This window comes from Schistocerca americana, chromosome 4 (assembly GCF_021461395.2).
Source record: "Schistocerca americana isolate TAMUIC-IGC-003095 chromosome 4, iqSchAmer2.1, whole genome shotgun sequence".
Lineage (NCBI taxonomy): Eukaryota > Metazoa > Arthropoda > Insecta > Orthoptera > Acrididae > Schistocerca > Schistocerca americana.
The window spans coordinates 369637851-369659105 of record NC_060122.1 but is presented as its reverse complement, the minus strand read 5'-3'; the positions used below and the strand labels follow the sequence as shown (position 1 = coordinate 369659105).

Genomic DNA, 21255 nt, shown 5'->3' with positions numbered 1-21255 from the left:
TGTCCCATGTTAACACCTTTTATGCCTCTGTTTTTCCGATATGTTTTCCTCTGTTTTTACTATTTTATCTGAAACCAGGTTCAAAAGAATTGGGGACAGTCCGTCTCCTGCCCTGTTATGTGAGATCCTTACCGGATAGGATCGATGGAGTATACCGAGAAGGTTAAAAGGAGGACAGCACGGTTTGTATTATCGCGAAATAGGGGAGAGGGTATCACTGAAATGATACATGATTTTAGGTGGACATTACTAAAACAAATAAAGGAAATCAGAGCTCACAGGGAAAGATAAAGGTGTTCGTTTTTTCCGCGTGCTGTACGCGATTGGAATAATAAAGAAAAATTGTGAAGATAGTTCGATGAACCCTCTGCTAAAGTATCCCTGTAGATGTAGATGCGGCCATCATGAATAAATGTCATTCCAAACACTCGTCCATTCAAGGGTTAAAGTTAATCTTCATTCTATCCACGCCCCTGACGGTTCTTCTTCATGTTCTCCATGAAACTGGATGAGTGAAGGAGAGTTGGATGGTTTGTTATTGAATGACATCTTTGTTTTTAGGGTGGCACAGCCAGTAAACATTTTCTTGGCCTGGCTCTTTTACTTAGGCCACAGTTTCATAACTAATCTCAGATGCACAGTTAGTAGAGAGATAGGTCTCTTGCTTTGATTGGCTACATCACCACGTACTGAATGACGGCAACTTAATGTAGTTACAGTTCACTCGAGAACTGCAAGTCATTAATTAATGTAGGATTTTCATTAAAAATTGAGTTTGGCATGCTGATTTGTGAATTAGAGTATGTTCAGGCACAGGATAACATTAGAGTTGCTACCATGACGTCTCTCTTCTTCTCCACTAGAATGGTAGTGGGTATTCTATGAAGTTTCATCAAAAATTTATTTACAGATTTATATATGCTTACATTACAATAGTTATAGTACAATTTATCATAATTTAATTGTTATGGTACAAATTGATATTAGAGTTGCAATTTATAAAACTTCTACAATTTCACCATCAACATAAATTTTCATGTCTTGCAAAACAGAAAAAAAGTTTCAACGACAGTGATATCGTTGGGGTAAGGGGATATGTTCTAAACTGACATTCAGCTAAGTTCTAACTGAAATGCAAAAAACCTACTTACCCTTTACGAATTGGTACTAAATATCCCACAAACAAGAACTTACACAGTGGATTACAAGTAAGGTACAAGTATTACAATCATCATCGAAAAGTTATGCTAGGTAGGAATATTAGCAGTGGTACATTCAGAGAGAATGTGAACGTAACAAGTAATAAGACAATGGAAACATATCACTGAGAAATAATCAAGCAGCAGTTTCTTACAACTTGAATAGTTAACAATTTCAATAAAAGATTAGCATACAGGCTCACTTTACACGGCCATCTCGCGCTAAACTCACGTAATTGCTGTAGTTTTATGTGTAAATGACTGTACAACAATGAACAGGTGTTTCTAACATGTTTGTATTAGCCTGAAGTACAAACAATTTTAATGAATGTGTGAAAGGATGAGACTGATAAAGCAAGGAAGCAACAACAGCAGGAAAGTCACTGCAAAGCGATTACTGTTGTTGCAGAGATCACCTTCGCACGTGCCACAGTATATAATAGTGTTTTGTGGATTCTCTCTGGAAACAGCTTCACAGGGATTCGGCTCCTCAGACGTTTCTGGTATACATCTTCGCAATAACAACTTCGCGTCACCGTGTATAATATCTGTGAAAACAAAATAGTACCATCTGAAAGTAGCTTTCTGAATAAAGAAATATCTGAAAGCGCAATAAAAAGCACATGGAAATCATTGTATGAGGTCACTGACTGGTTTGGTTTTTTTTTTTCTCTTCTTTCCTTTTTTTTAAAAAAAAATTTCAGTGTGAAATGATGGCTGTATGCCACTCATTATGAATCTTTTTAGTCTTAATCTACTTTAACATTTAATGAATATATCCCAACCACATACATAGTACATATTCAGAAATTCTACTATTTGGAATATAAGAAGTTGTCAAGTAGAAATGATTTCAATTTGTCTTTTTAAACACACATCATAAACCACCATCTTTAATTCACAACATAATTGGTCACATATTTTTATTGTTGCATGCCCTGCTCCTTTCCGTGTAAGAGTAGGGTTAAATTTACGATAGTGGGGCTATTTCTGTTCCTCATGGTACATTTACAAATTGTAAAGGCGAAATCTATGTATCAGATTTAGAAGCAGTGCCAGGACGAAATTAAGCCACAGCTCGCTGGCCAAAGCCGCTGCAAATACAGCAAAGTCAGCAGAGGCGCCACTTCTGCAGTCGACGATTCTATGAGTCGAAGGGTGGGGACGTCACGTAACCATGGCGGGTTGATCGACCTGCTGCCGGTTATGCTACGCCCGGTCATCGCCCCGATGCCTGTGGCGGGCTTTCTATTAATAATGAATGAAATGGTGTGATGTGGTGTGGTTCTCAGCTACGTACCCTCAGACTCAGAGTTGAAATATTAAAAGTTTTGCTGGTTTCGTTGTTTATGGGCTGGGATACATAGTTGCCGCAGTACAAACCAAATACTGCTGAGTCTACAGTATACAATATGAATATACACATGAATCGAATGGTCATAGGTTCTTATCACTCGGCAATTGCGAATGTAATGTAGAAATTTATAAATGAAGATTGTAGTTAAGTAAAATCTGCAGGTACTATCTTAAGGACGTTAAATGATGAGTACGGTAGTACAAGTACTTCTGAGAATGTGGTATATTTCTGCAAAGACTTATTGGTGTCGATGGTCCAGCAATTAAATAAAATATACGTTAAATAACAGGGAAACAACAGATTCCTACTGCTCGTAATTAGTAATGAACAACAATATAGCTCCCAAGATATTCACTTCCAAACGCATATAAATCTCACAAGTCCACAAGTCTGCACTCCGAAGTACGAGGCGTGTTTTTTAAGTTAGTACCGTTTTGAAATTTAAGAAAAGACGTGCTAAGATATCGCAATAATTTTATTTTTACATGAAAGCCTGTACCTTAATCTACGCACTGACGCCATTACAGTCTGTTTCTTCCTTGTTTACGTTGTGTACTCAGTGTTTAAGATGCTTACGGTAACCGTGAGAGCCGCCGACTGTGAAGTACGGACTGTTATAAGATTTCTTAGTGCTAAAGGCCTAAGAGCGTTCGATATTCATCGTGAGATCTGTGCAGTTTACGGAGAGAACATTATGAGTGATGGAATGGTAAGAAAGTGGGTGAGAGCATTTAAAAATGGCCGCACAAATGTGCATGATGAACAACGGAGTGGGCGTCCTTCGGTCGTTAATGAAAGTTTGGTGCAGCATGTGGACAATAAGGTGAGAGAAAACAGACGCTTTACGATTTCCTCCTTGCGGGATGACTTTCCTAATGTTTCTCGTAGTGTTTTGTATGGCATTGTGACCGAGCACTTGAATTACCGAAAATTATGCGCACGTTGGGTACCGAAAATGTTGACAGATGTGCACAAAACCAAACGTTTAGACAATGTATTGACTTTCCTTGAGCGGTACCACAACGGCGGTGATGATTTCGCAAGCCAAATTGTTACGGGCGATGAAACATGGGTGGCCTACGTCACACCAGAATCAAAGCAACAGTCCATGGAAGTTGATCAAGGGCATCGTTTTGCTGCAAGACAATGTCCGTCCGCATGTGGGGAATCAGACCAAAGATCTCATCACATCTTTTCGATGGGAAACTCTAGATCATCCTCCGTACAGCCCCGATGTTGCGCCCAGCGACTGCCATCTGTTCCTGCACCTGAAGAAGCACCTGGGCGGTCAGCGTCTTCAAGACGATGACGAAGTCAAAACAGTGGTGATGCAGTGGTTAACAAGTCAGGCGGCAGACTTGTATGAGAAGGAATTCGATAACTGGTACAACGTTACGACAAGTGCCTCAATATTGACGGAAATTATGTAGAAAAGTAGCTTAAGGTACAGGCTTTCATGTGAAAATAAAATTATTGAGATATCTTAGCACGTCTTTTTTAATTTCAAAACGGTACTTACTTAAAAAAAACATGCCTCGTATTTCTATCACCCGCGACCACGCGCCAGCCGCTCCACACTCTCCAAGTCTCTCTTGCGACTGTGCGTTCGTCGCGCCGTACTGTCCCGCACTTCCTGTGTCCTGTGCCGTACTGTCTCTGGCGCTGCATTCTTCCGAACTCCTCTCGTGTCCTCTCCCGTACTCCATGCTCCTCCCCCTCTTTCATACAGTCCCTCCGTTAACGATGTGATTGGCTAGAGTGCTCACGTCATATCTTCAAACGAACGCACACTCACAAACATATTAAAACACATTCGGAATACTGGATTTACATTTAAATAACTTTAAATTGAATAAATTCTTCTACGGCTGAACCATAAACACGCTCTAACACACATTATTAAATACATAAACAAATTAAATAAACATATGTCAAAGTAATAGCAAGCGAAAGTAGGACAGTAGCCTAATGTCTCTGTGCTTTCTAAAACACAGTAAATATTTGACCAATTTCTTCTTGAATAGCATATATCGGATATAAACCAAGACATAGATGAATAAATATATTTATAAACATGCTGCCACCTTTTTTCGTGTAACTGTGGAGTACTTTTGGCCTGACGCGATCGATAGTAATTGGCCACTTTGACCTCCAATAACTGTGCGTTACATGTCTTAATTCATACCAATTTAGGTTTACACTAACAGCTTTCTAAAGACACGTCGATCGACAAAATCGGATGAACCATTTAAATTTTGGAAATCCATTGCTGGTGTTACTTGTATAATTTACAGTCAGATATTAAACTTTAAACTAATAAAGATATTGAAAATCTGATTACACCATCAGAATCATTGTGCAAATAATGGTAATGTGCATGTTTCTTTTTGAGATATCATGATTCATCTGACTACTATTAATTTCTATATGAACTGTGAAAAGTCTACCCTTAGGGTTTCACAAAGTCCGCCATCTTTGACACTCCTGGCGTGTCTCATTCATCGACACAGCATCACCATGGAATTCCCAGCCATGCAGGTGATGGTCCTCGGCTAACATTCGGCACCACGTGGCCGCAAACGATCCGCGGCCCGCCAAGAGGCCCCAACGCGGCCATGCCAATTCCGAACACAGAATATTTCCAGGGCGCCACAACTCGCCTGTTACCTCACACAGTGTTTTCGACGCAACCCTGAATCAAGGTTGTCTCACAACAGTCAGCACTGACCAGCAGTTTGGTCGGTTGGCTGATTTGCGGGACGGGACGAAACAGTGAAGTCATTGGTCCTATCAGATTAGGGAAGATGAGGAAGGAAGTCAGCTATGGCCTTTCAAAGGAACCATCCCAGCATTTGCTCACCAGCAGGTTTTAAGCCACCAGGTCCTGTGAGTTATCATTCAACTAGCTAGGCAATTATGTGACGCCCAATCTGTATCAATTGGAGCTATTGTCGTAAGACTGCAGCTGCTGGGCCGTGGACGGCGAGCCTGTCCGTCTGCTGAGGCCGTGCTGCTGACACTGCACCAGCTGCCTGCAACTGCTCTTCAGCATCGATCCAGGCTTCGACCACGGGCAACATCATTGCCTTGTAGCTGGGACACCACACCCTTTCACTAGAATGGTCAATCTCGCCACCCTCGTCCACCGCTGAAAGCCACGACAGGCACTTGCCTTCTGTTGTCAGCACGATAATGGCACGCTGGAGATAACAACACAGCACGCTGTCTCTCGAGCAGCTACATTGCCTGTCCCTAATATGCCAGAATAATATAAGAAGACAGAAATGCACTGAAATATCTGTATGAGTTGGTTGGAGTGGTCAAAGACGTATTGTATTCATCCTCATGCCTGTCCACAGCCCCTCCAAACTAGCTGCATAGAGGAGTCCGAGCTGCATAAATTAGTAAAGAAGTAATAAAGAAGTTTTTGGTCCCCATCAGGTTCTTCCTCTGTTGCTGCTCGTCCATCCCATCTTTGGCAGAACGACGCCCATGGCCACCGAAACCTTTCTCCTCTGCAGAACGGTACTACTAGTTTAAAGTCGTACCTACCTCTTCAAAACAAAATTGAGTCAACGTATTGTTAGGCTGTTGTTAGCACGCCATTATTTTAAGCGGTTGCCTCGTTACATACAAGAATAGACACCAGGGTTGCCCTGACGGCACACATCTGTGCAATGAATATTTTGGATCTATGTGTGGAATTCCACATAAGATTATTCCGTATGACATCAGTGAATACAAGTAAGCAAAGCAAGCTAATCATGCTTCGATCACCAAAATAAGCTAATCACAGAGAGGAAATGTTGGGAAACTCAGTCATTTTCAAAGATTTGCGATATGTGATTTCTAAATCAAGTTCTGATAAAAATGCGGACTCAAAAATTTTTAACACTCAGTTTTACGTATTTCTTCATCCCTGTGCTGTGTTGTCATTGATTATGATATGGTTTCCCTTGCAGAGAATTGTTTGTATTCATTTATGGGTTTGTATTTATTATGGATCCAACCACAGCACAAAAATCATTAGATGTAATATATTTTTATTTTGTAATTAACTATCAAATCTTCAAAAGAGTTGTGACACTAAACCTGTCTCATGCATATTTGCTATTATGGCAGCAGAAAACAGCTCAGTTCCAGTTTCTTGGTTATTAATGAAGTTATGAGAATGCAGTGCAATTTTTTTCATGATTCTCTGTTCAGTATTTCTCTAGGTGAAACGGAACGTAAATATCTTTATATGAGCAAATTAGAAAGGAGGTATTTCAACTTTGAAATGGAGATATTAACCCTCACATACAACATGGTATACTACAGCTGTTTTAATGGGTCAAAAGTAGCTTGATGTGAAAAAGTTAATCACTTCACGCTGTACACGGCAAGAAAAACAGTGTCCAAGAAGTGAACCCTGAGAAATGCCATTAGCAATGCATTAATGGAGAACAAAGCCTGACAACCAACAGAAGTTGTTGAAAGAAAGCACGTTAATAAGGAAAAGGCTTGCTGTCACTGATGACGTGACATATGACAGCTTCCTTTGATGAAGCAATTGGACTCTGTGGAAGTAAAATTAAGTAGTTCACATGATGAACTGACAGTCCAACATGGTACTAATTCTATTATATGTGTACATTTCATAAAATAATTGAAAGCATGTAAGTTATCATTACATTTTTTGTCAAGAAATTGGAATTTTGGAACTGATTGTTGGATTTACAAATTTGTCATAATCCGCACCTAGTTGCTGTCTCCCAGTCAGGCTGATGGACCACAGGTGACTGTGGAGATGTGGGACATATATTACTGCAGATGATGAAGATACGTATATCTTTTAGTGACAAGAGTTATTTCATACAGATATAGGCCTCCAGTATGAGATTTTCACCCTGCAGCGGAGTATGCGCTGATATCAAACTTCCTGGGAGATTAAAACTGTATGCCGGACCTAGACTGGAACTTGGGACTGTTGCCTTTCGCGGGCATGTGCTCTGTCAACTGAGCTACCCAAGCGACTCACGCCCCGTCCTCACAGCATAACTTCTGCTAGTACCTCGTCTCCTTCCTTCCAAACTTCACAGAAGCTCTCCTGCGAAACCTTGCAGAACTAGCACTCCCGAGAGAAAGCATTATGCAGAAACATGGCTTGAGTCGCTCTTGGGTGGCTCAGATGGTAGAGCACTTTCCAGCGAAAGGCAAAGGTTCGAGTCTCGGTCTGGCACACAGTTTTAATCTGTCAGGAAGTTTCGGAAATAGGCTTTCTGTAAAGATCGCAATATACATCATAATTGTAAACTGATTATTATGATGTATATAAACTGGTCTTCATAATTATAGGAACTAAATAAAAACAACATAGGAATTAATGTTAAATTAATTATCACTGTACAAAACATTTCAGTTACTATTTTTCCTTGAAGTAGTTTGTGTATATTCAGCCACCAAATAAAATCAGTGTCAGAACGTTATACTGGTGGCTTTCTGCTTGAATGATATCATATATTATTTTTTGCCAACGAAGGCGATTTATTATAAAGTAAGCCGCCTAGGTGCTTCACTCTGCCACAGTATGAGCAGTACTCAAAAAGAATTAATTATCACTTAAAAATAATGTTACACAATTAATTTTCAGTTTGTATGTAGGTGCATATCTACAGTACTGGTACACATTGATGTCCATTTGCTGCAGTATGCAGTACGCCGTTAGAGCAGTGAAAAAAGAATTATAAAATCTACCTTCATCTTATAACCGGCATGCGCCATTTTCTTTTGCCTCAACTAGTAACATATTGTGGAACAGTAGAGCGGAGATTTCAATGAGTACCAGAACTGTAGATGTTAGCTGCAAAGGAAGAATACATTAACTATGTAACGTCATTATTGGTGGTGATAATTAAAATTTTACGGCTGTCACTTGTATTTAGGCGATCTCCGGATTTACTACTTGCACATGTGTGCTGATCCACCATATTTTCATTTCTTTCAAGCAGATACAAAGTCTTATTCACAAATGAAATCATCCATTATACAATTATATGAACGGAGTAGGCGAATTCCCAGTTCTTTGAAAATTGGTTTTGTGATTGCATGCCTTCACTATTTGCTTTTGCATGAGAAATACTTTAGTGGGTTCTTCACTAGAAAGGGATGCAATATGAAATGACAGCGTTCATCTTAGTGAAGTAAATAATTCTTGTAATAGTCAAGTCACAACTTTCACTGAGCAGCCAAAAGGCATGATTTAATTTACTTAGCAGTTTTTATATGCAAATATTACACTGTAATGTCAGTCAATTTTCATTGACTATAGGTTTTTCTTCACTGGGCAGAAGATCATATGAGGTGTTTCATTTGTTTTGGGCCAAAGCTTATGACAGTAGAGCCAGTGCAAGAGACTGTCACTGTTGTCAACTAAGTTCTCATCTGCTGTGGAGAAATATTCAGAGCAAAGAGGTTTGTATCATCAGCATATCATTCAGAAACTGTTGATGTTAAGTTTTCTGGTTTTCTGTTTGAATCTAGATTCTTTTCGGACTCCTGCGGTGACTGGTCTGAATGAAATTTTCTTCCACCACATGTTATTTCTATTAACAACTCTCTGATTGACAGGTATGACTGAAATCACTCATTGCAGTCCTCCAATATATTACAGTCTGCTAGTTTGCCGAGTGCAGAGAGTCGTTGGCTTGATCAGTGGTCTTTAGGGAGTCAATAAAATACTCAGAATCATAGTGTCTGTTGTTAAATGAATGTATTATATGAGCAGTAAATGAGAAGAGCGTTTTATCAATACATTTGATTATCCAAAAATTAAACTACTGGGAGATGAGGGGGCTGTATGAATGAGTGGTTTCAGCAATCTCAGGCGTCTATCAATAACAACTACTACGATCATGGTTTAGTGCTTCTCAATACATCGTTGTGCGCTCTTTCTTGTGGAAGTAATTGTTGGTGTTACTATTCTATCACGTGGTAGACCCTTTTCTCCTCTTTCCTCATCCTGATGTAGCTGAGAGAACAAACACAGGAATTCTACAGTGCTTTATAAAATATAGTTAGCAGTCCTGTAGTGGTGAGGAATTCAACAACGGCGATGGAATAAATTCACACCGAAAAATTCCCATTTTATGCAGCACCTTTTCCAATCGAGATGTCAAGTTCCCGACCTGTCGATTTATTGTTTCCAATAGTGGTACTGGGAGTATACACATCAATCCAATCCCTCCTCAGAATGTTTAAGGATGTAACATACAACTGAGTTGAAATTTGAAGTTCTCAGTTGCCTCCGACGCAATCAACTGCCTACCAAACGATGTGACTGTGTCATTATCCGCCAATAGGAGGCAAGGGAAAAAAAGTCTGGATGTGTTTGGAAACCGGGAATTTGGGGCTCGAATTCCGCCTAATATACCATTCCTAGGATCCTCCAGTAGGATGCAAGGAAAAACTGTCTCACACAGAGGATATCGATTTAATTAACTAATTAATCTTTCGGTCTGGTAGAGTGAAGGAATATTTGCAAGACGTCCACAGCTGGTGGTTTACCAGATATTCGCTACATTGTTCAAGACAAAAGAGGAGTGATTTACCAGATGTTCACTACTTTGTTCAGGACAAAAGGGGGGTTAGTGTGGCACATGACAGACACTCGCTGGGCATGAACTTGCCACCTGAGAGAGAGATAAAGAGAGAGAGGGAGAGAACGCGTATGTTTCGGCAGGAATTTCTCAGGTATATCAAATATCAAAGGGTTGCCGGCACCTGAAGTTTGCTCTGCTATTACTGCAACATCTGTTCGGCATGCTGTGTGAGGTGTTTGGCGCAAGATACGGCCACTGATGGACGTGTTGCTTCGATGGACACCAAGCGGCCTGCGCAAGCGGGAATACGTCAAGTAGGTGGATCAGTGGACAGTGGACAGCGCGTTCTTTGCGATTGAAAGATTTTCAAACTGTAATTACGCGCGATGTGCTATGTTGACGGTATTCCTTGCACGACTGGAAAAAACACCGGAAAGTAAAGATTTATGTGCCTTCTATCCAACAGACAGATGGGGAAGGGGGTTGGGGTGGGATGGGGGAGATGTAGTGGCGTTGTGAACTAGGTCAGTTGGTCTCTGAACTGCAGTAAAACTGAGTGGAAGCCGCGACATAAAATTTATGTATAAACCGTAAAACTCAATGAACATTTTCCCTTTACATGAGTGGTATGCAGGTTTTTTTCGTGGGGATATACAGAGTGTTTAATAATGAACATACCGGTTTTAAGGCGTCGTAGTATTTATTACGTTCTGTAACTAATACACCAAATGAAAGAGAAACCCAAACATTTCTTATCTGTATACCGGTGCGCAATGGGAAGAGTATGGCATGACAAACAGTGACTGAGAAACGTGCTAAACGAGTGCGAGTCTATCACGCTTAGCCCCAAGGAATATTCCTGCGGAAAGTTTATGGGCCTTCCTGCAACTGATGTTCCTTATGTTGATGTTCTACAGATATGGCCCGTACCTCTATGGGAAGAAGCTGAACAACACATCTTTATTTGGGAGCAAGATGGTGCGCCGCCTCACTGGCATAAGTCAGTATAGGACTGGTTAAACGACGTTGTATCCGACCTGTGAATTGGGTGCAAGGGGCTGGTTGACACAGCATTCTAATGCATGACCTCCACGTTCACACACGATCTGACGGGATCATGTGGATGTTCCTCCGATACCAGCAGATCTATCCGACTTTAGAAACAGTGTTATCGCAACTGTTACTGCTGACACACTGATCCAGGTTTCGGAACAGCTCGCCTATCGACTCGATGTGTGACAGGTGTTCACACTGAATAATTGTCTGAAAATTGTTTGTCTTTCTCTTTTATTTGGTGTATTATTTATAACTAAGATGAATGTAATACGTGCTACAAAGCCTTAAAACCAGTATATTCATTTTGAAACACGCTGTATGTGTGGCGATATGGAACATCAGTCATCAGTTAAAGGATCGCACACATGTGCCACTCCTATTTACAAACATCTCGCTATTGACCAAAAGGGAAAGTAGCGAAACCTTAGAGTCCTCATTGTCAAACTATTATGAAAATTAACAGGTAGGAGCAGTAGCACTAAAAGGGCACATTGAAAGTGGGGTCAGTTCAAAACCTGCTAACTAAAAGTCGACAAGTAATCGAAGCTTACATGAGATAAGAGCTGAGGCGCATTTTACATAATGAAAGATAGGTAAATTTTAAATTAGTAGGGACACAAATAATGAAGCGGCAGAATAATGGACCATAGTCACAGGAAAAAATGAGAAACATGCGAAGTTCTGTTGAAAGAGGACCATTTTACAGCTATGTAAAATGAACTGGGTGGACCTTGCAGACCTCAAAATAGGAAACAAGCATATGCTTTATATTCCGTAAGCCTAATTAAGGGCCACAAAAGTAATCGCGAAAAACACTGATTCAGTTAAGAAATATGCATGTATGACGTAGAATAATTAGAAACCAGAAAGAGAAGGAAGTGAGGCTGGACTCTGCTTTAAAAAAGAAAAGTTATTCAGCAGGACTGTGTGCTTAAGCGCAGTTTTCTCATTCAAAATGCCAGACGGATCACGGTAAATGCTGCTTAAACATGCAGTCCTGCTGAATAACTTTTCGTTTTTGAAGCAGCGCCCAGCCTCATTTCCTTCTCCTTCTGGTTCCTGATTATTGTGCGCCATACATGCATATTTCTTAACTGAATCAGTTTTCCGCCATTACTTTTGTGGTCCTCAGTTAGGCGTACCGTACATACGGCATATGCATGTTTCCTGTTGTGAGGTCTGCAAGGTCCACCCAGTTCATTTTACAGAGCTATAAAATGGGCCTCTTTCAATAGAAATTTGCACGCTTATCATTTTATTCTATGACTATGGAGCATTATTGTGTTGCATCATTATCTGTGTCCCTACTAATTTAAAAATTTGCCTATCTTTCGTGATGTAAAATGCGCCTCAGGTCATATCTCATGTAAGCCTCGATTAATTGTCGACTTTTAGTTAGCAGGTTTTAAATTGACCCCACATTTAATGTGTCCTTTTAGAGTTATTGCTCCTAGCTATTAATTGGCATAATAGTTTGACAGTGTGGACTGTAAGGTTTCGATACTTTCTCTTTTGGTCAGTAGCGAGATGCTTGTAAATAGGAGTGGCAAATCTGTATGTTCTTTTATCTGAGACAGTGGCGTGTTGTTCCATGTCGCCACATAGATATATCTCCACTTAAAAAGCTACATGCCACTCGTGTAAAGGGAAAAGCGTCATTGTGTCTTACGGTTTATGCATAAATTTTATGTTGCTGCTTCCACTCGGTTTTACTACAGTTTTGTACTGCCCTGTTCCACATGTACTTTAACCGTGCATAATGCTCTTTTAACGTTTCTCACGTAATTTTTTTACGTAATGTTTCTTTCTTTATTCTTCATTTTAAATGTTAATCACCAATTCAAATTGTTATCGGCCGGTCTAGAGGCCCATCATTCTTCTTCCCGTCAACAGATGGCAGTACTTTTGCCACTCTGGTTTACCAGTTTGCTTCCTCCTTCGCGCCCGTTACTCCATGCTCTGCGCTCGTTGGTATCACACCGTGTCTTGCACTTATCCACCGTGGCGCTCGGTGTCACAGCACCAAGTGTAAGTGCCCTGCTGTTCTTTGCATATTTCTTTACCCAGGCAGTCACCCATAGTACTGTCTGGTGTCTCTTTGGCATTGACTTACGTTTCATATCACCTAGCCCGTCCAGCGGTTTTTAAATGTTTTTAAATTTTTTATGAATGTTTTTGGTTTCTTATGTGTGTTATTGCGCGTAAAAATTATCTCTCGTCTCTTGCTATTTTCAGTACGACACTTGAAGATGGGCGTATAAGAGCCTGAAATCGATCGTGTGTTACACAAAAGAACCTTACAACTGTAGCTGTATTTTCAATCTCTGGCAAAAGAGAACAATAGGTTAAGGGCTGACATGAAGTAGGACTATTTTTGTGCCCCTTTGTATATATGCTTGCCTCAGATGTGGACAACCCGTACTAACAGAGCATGCTTGTGCTGTCATTACCCTACACAACAGAGTCAAATGAACATATCATTTAACAAAACAAAAGACATTTACGTTGATATATTTTCATTATTTTTTACAGAGGTATATCTTACCAATGGAAAATGTAATTTCGAATTCAAACTTTCCATCATTATAAATTTCAACCAATACAAGGACTTCGTAATTTGATGCATTGCTTATTTCAGATTTATAAAGCTGACAACAGTTTTTGGTTTTGAGATCTTTCAGAAAGTCTCAACTAACAAACCAGTCATTAAAATTGGGAAAAAATATGCATTTAACACATACAGATCTCTGTTTTGTTGTCTCCGAGATCCTGTTTGACAGCTGTACAATTTCGTAAAATGGATGGAGGGGATGGGTAAAAAAAAGTAATAATACATAAAAAGTAGTATCATTGCTAAGTTTTAACTAAAGATATATGCCTTATTGTAAAATTGAGGTTACTCAAAAAATCGTTAACGCAAACTTTGAGCTACCTTGTACTTAAATATTCTATATTATTCATAAGTTCTCATTTTAGTCATGAAAAGAAAAAAGGAAAAAATAGTGCATATGCATTGAACAGAATATACGCTATTTAAATAATAGTAACGTGGAAAAAATACCTTTATAAATGACCTTAATGCAGACAGGTTTCGCTTTAATCCGGACATCTTCACTGAAGAAGTAGTCAGTTACATAATCACAGTTCTCAGTCTTATTTGGATGGGTGTCACATGTTTCATCAAAGAGAGAATGACACCTATAACAGTGCAGTCCATCTCCTGCAAAACGAAGAGAATACAGTTAAATAATGTCTGTGCAGTGCTTATCATTCGTTAATGTCAAACTTTAAAGCAATATTGTTATCCAAATTAGAAGATAAATCGTGGTTTAAAAGCAGGTTGATATCAACGTCACTAAAAGAAGCTTGTTGTAACAAATGTCTTCAAATTATTGGGAAAACTATATGGGGCCATGGAAACAAATCCTTTCTATTAAACTAGGCCCAAGAGTTCAACTGCACAGAAAGCCATTAGGAGGATACCGAATGAATTTTCACTCTGCAGCGGCGTGTGGGCTGATATAAAACTTCCTGGAAGATTAAAGCAGTGTGCCGGACCGAAACTCTAATTCGGGACCTTTGCCTTTCGCGGGTGCTCTACGACTTGAGCTACCCAAGCACCAGTCACGATCCGCGCTGACAGCTTCCCTTCCGTCAGTATCTCATCTCCTACCTTTCAAAGTTCACAGAAGCCCACCTGCGAACCTTGCAAGACTGGCTCTCCTAGAAGATTCGGAGATATGGCTTAGCCACAGCATGGGTGATTGCTTCCAGAATGAATTTTCACTCTGCGGTGCTAGTCTTTCAAGGTCTGCAGAAGAGTTTCTGTGAAGTTTGGACGGTAGAACATTAGGTACTGGCGGAAGTGTAGCTGTGAGTGTGGGTCGGGAGTCGTGCTTGGGTAGCTCAGGCGGTAGAGCACTTGCCCACGAAAGGTATTGGTCCCGACTTCGATTATCGGTCCGGCACACAGTTTTAATCTGCCAGGAAGTTTCATATCAGCGCACATTCCGCTGCAGAGTGAAAATTCATTCTGGAAACAAGCTCCAGGGTGTTGCTACAGTGCTAACCAAAGTCCCCCATCAACCCACATGACATAGTGCAGAAATGGTGGAACGATACACTAGAGTAATTGCCATAAACAGTCAGGATCTAGCATTTTAGAGCCAAAGAATTGTTGCTGAGAGTGACTGATGGAATGCAATGCCAGTGATGGCGAATCATAGTGGGAGCTGGATTGAATACTGTCTGTGGTTCGTGACACTTCATCTGTCACGATAGGGTCCATTACGTAAAATTGTAGTTCGTTACGGGTAGCACTTCGTGTGGGTGTCAATTTCCCAACTTTAATCCCTGTTTTGAAACCTCTGAAGTAATTGTGGCTTACCATTCCTGGACGTCTTAGTCAGAAGCAGAGCTGATGGTACACTGGGACACAGCATCTATCGCAAATCAACTCATACAGAGCTATATTTGCAGGCCACAAGTTGCCATCATCCTGCGCAACGCGGTAGTGTCCTATGCTCTTTGGTGCATAGAGCACATGTAGTCTCAGATGCTGACAGTCTACCGGGTGAGTTAAAACACCTGAGAACGGTATTCCAAGACAATGGCTATTCCGATAGGCAGATACGCCATGCATTTCGTTCCAAGCAAACTCAAAGCAGGGATGTAAATGAAGTAACGGAGGCACCCACTGCAACAGCGTTCTTTGCCCTGTTTTGGCGGCATGTGTTCGAGGATAGAAAGAATCCTCAAAAAGCACGACGTCAAGTGTGTTTTTCGGCCACCAGCAAATCTGAGGAATTTATTGTTCTCGGTCAAAGACGACCTTGGCCTCAGGAAACGTGGCGTGTATAAAATCCCATGCCAACATGGAAAATCTTACATTGGACAGACATGCCGAACCGTGCAAGAACGTTGCGTCGAACATCATCGTCATACACGCCTGGGGCAACCTGATAAATCAGGGATAGCGGAGCATTGCCTGGATACGGGTCATCGTACGCTTTACGAACAGACGGAAATTTTATCCCCAGCGTCATTTTTCTGGGACTGCGTTATTAAGGACGCCATACATATCAGCACGGCGGACAATCTTATCAACAGGGATGCAGGTTTTCATCTGAGCGCCGTCTGGAATCCAGCACTGGCTGCCATTAAATCAAAAACAGGGAAAACAAGAATTTCCGTTTCCTGAAGTGACGCAGGAGCGCCCGCAGCACTGTCATTGCCCACAGCGCACGCGCGGGTGGCCTTTCTGCGGCTCCCAGCAGGGGGCACCAGGAGCGCCGCTTTCCTCCAACTACGAGCGTCTTCTTGCGCACGCGTATTGCCTGCTCCCGTCATGATAAATTCCGAGGCCGCCGCGCGATTATCATTAATCGCGCCTTGCAGCAGTGACAGCAGCAGCTACCACCACCTGATGATGTCGAGCAGTTGCATCGAAGAAATATTGTGCGATTTACACAATACAATCCTGCGGCAAACCCGAAAAGCGTATTTGCTCAGAAGTAGTTACCGTAGCGCTGTCCTTGTTGAGTATGTAGGGCTGCCCCCTGCCTATTTCGGCCTCCACATTTACACTTATGTTTCGCTAGCCAGGTAAGGCCGCTGCCTCATCTAGGAGATTATTTGTAAACAGAAGAGACAAGATAATGCCTACATGCAAGCCGCCAGCAGTCACCACAGCGTCCGGGGGCGCCAGTCTCGCCTCTACGTGGTGTGTAAGTCACCACACACACCACTGCAGTCGCGGGCACTAATTTTCTTCCACACGGTCACATGCTCAAGTGATATTAAGCATGTATCCTTCCGCAAGCGTGTACTTGTGTCGGCGTTCCGTCCACGGAGAGCTGGTTAAGTCCCGAGCTCCGATCCACCAACTCATGCCTCCACTGCAGACAACGCCTGCTGCTGCCACTTCGCTGTCCGCCACCGTGCCGCGTCGCCCTCTTCCTGAGCCACGTCCGACGCCGCGTTTCCGTCAGCCGCTCCGAGGGCACCGGTCCGTTCTGTTTGTTGTGACTGCCCACGTCTCATTCCCTTGTGGGACCTTGTAGTTATCAGTAGACTGACTACGAGCTCTCAGACTCATAGGACCGTGTCGTCACAGCACCTACTGCTTGTCAGGAGGCTGTCTGCGAGTTATCAGCCTCATGGGACAGTGTCGTTGTTAATCTTCTCTCCTCCTCAATACACTGCTGTTCTCCAGTATCGTAGACAGTTTAGTTTAGTAATATCATGTTCCGCAGATCATTTTCACGATTGTTTTATCGATATGATGTGGAAAAAGTCAGATTACAAGATATATATACACACATGAACAGTGCTAATATTAATATCATTGAAATTTCTAGTTCTACACATGCAACAGCATTTAGAGGTAGAATTTTTTTTCCAGTTCTGAAACAGAAACTCGTCCATGGTATAAAAGGAGTTGTACAAAAGAAATGATTTTAATGTAGATTTAAAACTTGATCTGCTACCTGTCAGACACTTTATGTTGTTGGGCAAATGATCAAAGATTTTTGTTGCTGTGTAATGTACTTCTTTTTCAGCAACTGACAGCTTCAATAACAGATAGTAAAGGTCATTTTTCTCTCTAGTGTTGTACATGTGAACATCACTGTTCTTCGCGAACTGAGATGGATTATTTGTAACGAATTTCATTAGCGTATATATGTACTCTGACGGTGCAGATAAAATACCTAACTCCTTGAATAGGTGCCTACCTGACGTCCTTGGATGAAAACCACCAATTATTCTCACTGTTCTCTTTCGTGCTATCAATACTTTGTGTCTAAGTGGTGAGTCACCCCAGAAAACTATTCCATAAGACATTATTGAGTGGAAATGTGCAAAGTACTTTAAGAGGCTGATCTGTTTATTACCAAGACTAACGAGTATACAAAGATCAAAAGTAGCTGAACTTAATTGTTTGAGAAGCTCACTAATATGCTTCTTCCAGTTCAAGTTATCATCAATGTGAACACCCAAAAATTTGGGGAAATCTACCCTGTTAACTGAGCCCTGTTCATATGCTACATCAATTGTCAATATGACTCTATTCGGTGTACAGAACTGGATATAGTGAGTTTTTCAAACTTAAGGGGAAGTCCATTTTCTGAGAACCACTTAATAATTCTGTGAAAGTCATCCAAAACAATATCTTCAGCTGCTTCTTCTGGAATGGGATTTATTATAACACTCATGTCATCTGCAAAAAGTACTGGTTCTGCTTGCTGAACGTTAAGTGAGAGGTCATTCACATGAATAAGGAACAGCAGAGGACCGAAAATTGAACCCTGTGGGACTCCCTTTGTAATAACTCCCCATTCACTAGAATTTACCACCCTCCCAACATTATTTGAGTTATTTAGAACAGCTTTTTGGTTTCTTTTCGTTAAGTATGATTCAAACCAGTTGTATGTGTAGCCTTCAATTCCGTAAAACCTGAGTTTTTCTAAGAGTGTAACATGATCCACACAGTCAAATGCCTTGGAAAGATCACAAAAAATGCTAACTGGGGATAATTTGTTATATAGGGCTTGTACTATTTGACGGGTAAATGTGTAGATAACATTCTCAGTCGAGTAACCATTCCGGAATCTGAACTGTGACATGCTGAGTACATTATTTTCACTTAAATGTGTGACTGCTCTTGAATGCATAACTTTTTCGAATATTTTAGAAAATGAAGTCAGCAATGAGATTGGTCTATAATTATTGAAGTCACTCTTGTCCCCTTTCTTATGAAGAGGTTTGACAATTGCGTATTTCAGTCTGTCTGGAAAAATTCCCTGTGGCAGCGAAGCATTATATATATCACCAAGCACCCCACATATCTGTTAGAGACTCCATCAACACCACATGAGCCCTTGTTTTTCAGTATATTTATAATTCCCTTAATTTCAGTGGGGGGGGGGGGGGGGGTGTTGGTGCTATTTCTAAAGGTCTAAAGTCCTGGGAATGACATTTTTAACACATTTTCTTGCTTCTTCAACTGAACCCTTTAATTCTATTTTTGCTGCTACATACAGAAAATGATTGTTAAAAATACTTGCAACTTATGAATTATCACTCATAACATCATTGTTTCACTTTATTGATATGGTATACTGTGCACTGTGAGGCTGCCCCGTCTCATGTTTGACAATATTCCACATAGTTTTAATCTTATTATCTGCATTATTAATTTCTGTCAGAATACATAAGCTTCTCGATTTCTTAATGACTTTCCTTAAAATATTACAGTAAGCAAGTAACGTCCTGAAGAAATATTTCCCTCTTCCTCTTACACAATATCTTAATTTTCTTGGTAATCCATGGCTTACTTGACTTTGTAATGTTTTTTTTTTTTTGGGGGGGGGGGGGTATGTTTCAGGAAAGCAGCTCTCAAATATTGAGACAAATGTGCGGTGGAATAAACATATATTTACACACTTGTAGTTAGAGACAATCATTAGATTTACTCCCAGTATACAACACTTTTTTTAAAAATAACTTAGTAAATAATGTAATGCCACACTGTTCACCCATATCTCACTATCACTCACTGCACACACTATACACACATTGTTTTATAACACTTCACTCACTACACACACACACACACACACACACACACACACACACACACACACACACACATGCACACATACGCACACACACATTACTATAGAAGTATATTGCAGTAGCAAGTCACAAGCACATGCTTCATGGATCTGATCTACACGAAAACTATTTGTTTCAATATTTTTGACTTTGTGTCAAGTTTTTATATAAGTAGCAACTCCTCCTTTTTCCATGTTGACTCTACATGAATAAGATACTAATCTGTAATCCCTTAAATTTAACTTCTCCATCCCTGTGGTTACACGGTATTCAGAGAGACACAAAACATCTATACCTTCAGAATTTACCTCATTTTCTAGGCATACAAAAAGCTCAACTACCTTATTCTTCAATCCTCTAATGTTCTGATGAAACACACAAGTTTTGTTTCTTTGGCTACTGCTGCAGACATTATGGCACTGTTCTGTTTTATCCCTTTCCATGCTCTCTATCTGTAACCTGACTCTAGCCTAAAAATTGTGTCCCTCTGACTCCAGTAATCACAGGTATTTTGTCTTGTGTGCATGTGCCCCCCCCCCTTACACTTTCTGCAAGAAGATCAACTAATCTATCCTTCCCACTCCTATTTAGGTGCAGGTCATGACTAGTGTAATACCTCCCAATTGCATCAAAAGGAACAGCACAGATATGAGATTTAGTTTCTGCCAACAGATAACCCCCTCCCCCCCCCCCCCCCCCAGCTCTCTGTTAACACAGTTAACAGCTGTATTAACCCAGGGCTGGTCATGGCGCTGTAAAACATCCACAAGCCCCGCAAGAGCGTGAGCTGTTGCTCTTCCTATTACATCTAGGTCACACCTAACACTATAGTCCGAATTGCTAGCCAGGGCGTTTCCTGCTCCTCCTACTATAGGAACATAGTCCTCACCATCAAAATCTTTGCACAAGGCTCCTAGGCTTTCTGTAACCTAGCTCTAAGCTTAGCACCAGATTCCACAATGCTTGTGAACTGGTACTCGACTTGTAAACTATCCTGTAGCAACTGGCCTACACCTCTCCCATGACTGCTACCTAACAGCAGGACTCTTGTCTTTCTGCTTGACTTTACTCCCGACCTAGCATTGCAATTGCTACTACGAGTCTGCTGCACCCTACTTTGTTCAAAAACTGTTCGAGGCTCTTCTGCTTCAGGTAACAAATCAAACTGATTGCTCACTGGAATCTGAAAAATGATTTCTGTGGTTTCCTCCTTCCGACTACGACTTATTACCTGTTCCCGGCTCCCATTGTCTCGTTCTCCCTTCAACCTGTCTAATTCGAAGTACGCCATTTCTAATTCAGCCTGAAGGGCACCAATCTTTCTTCCCTGTTCCACGATTTTATTGTCACGGCTACATAATATACAACTCCATTGGCGAGCCTCATCTGGCACTATAACAGCTTCCCCGCTATAATTACCCCAGTGAAACACCAACCCACAATCCTG

At 41.0% G+C, this 21255-nt stretch overlaps 1 protein-coding gene across 1 annotated transcript in view; it reads right to left on the bottom strand.

The window, feature by feature from the left end:
• Positions 1 to 355: 355 nt before the first annotated feature.
• The window catches only part of LOC124612830, a 51440-nt gene continuing 30540 nt past the window's right edge, over positions 356 to 21255 (bottom strand). The window contains exons 2-3 of the mRNA XM_047141256.1: positions 14254 to 14412; positions 356 to 1747 (exon numbers count right to left, since the gene is read on the bottom strand). Of these exons, the coding sequence (XP_046997212.1) occupies positions 1521 to 1747; positions 14254 to 14412 (386 nt within the window). The 3' untranslated portion in view covers positions 356 to 1520. The remainder of the gene's footprint in view (positions 1748 to 14253; positions 14413 to 21255) is intronic.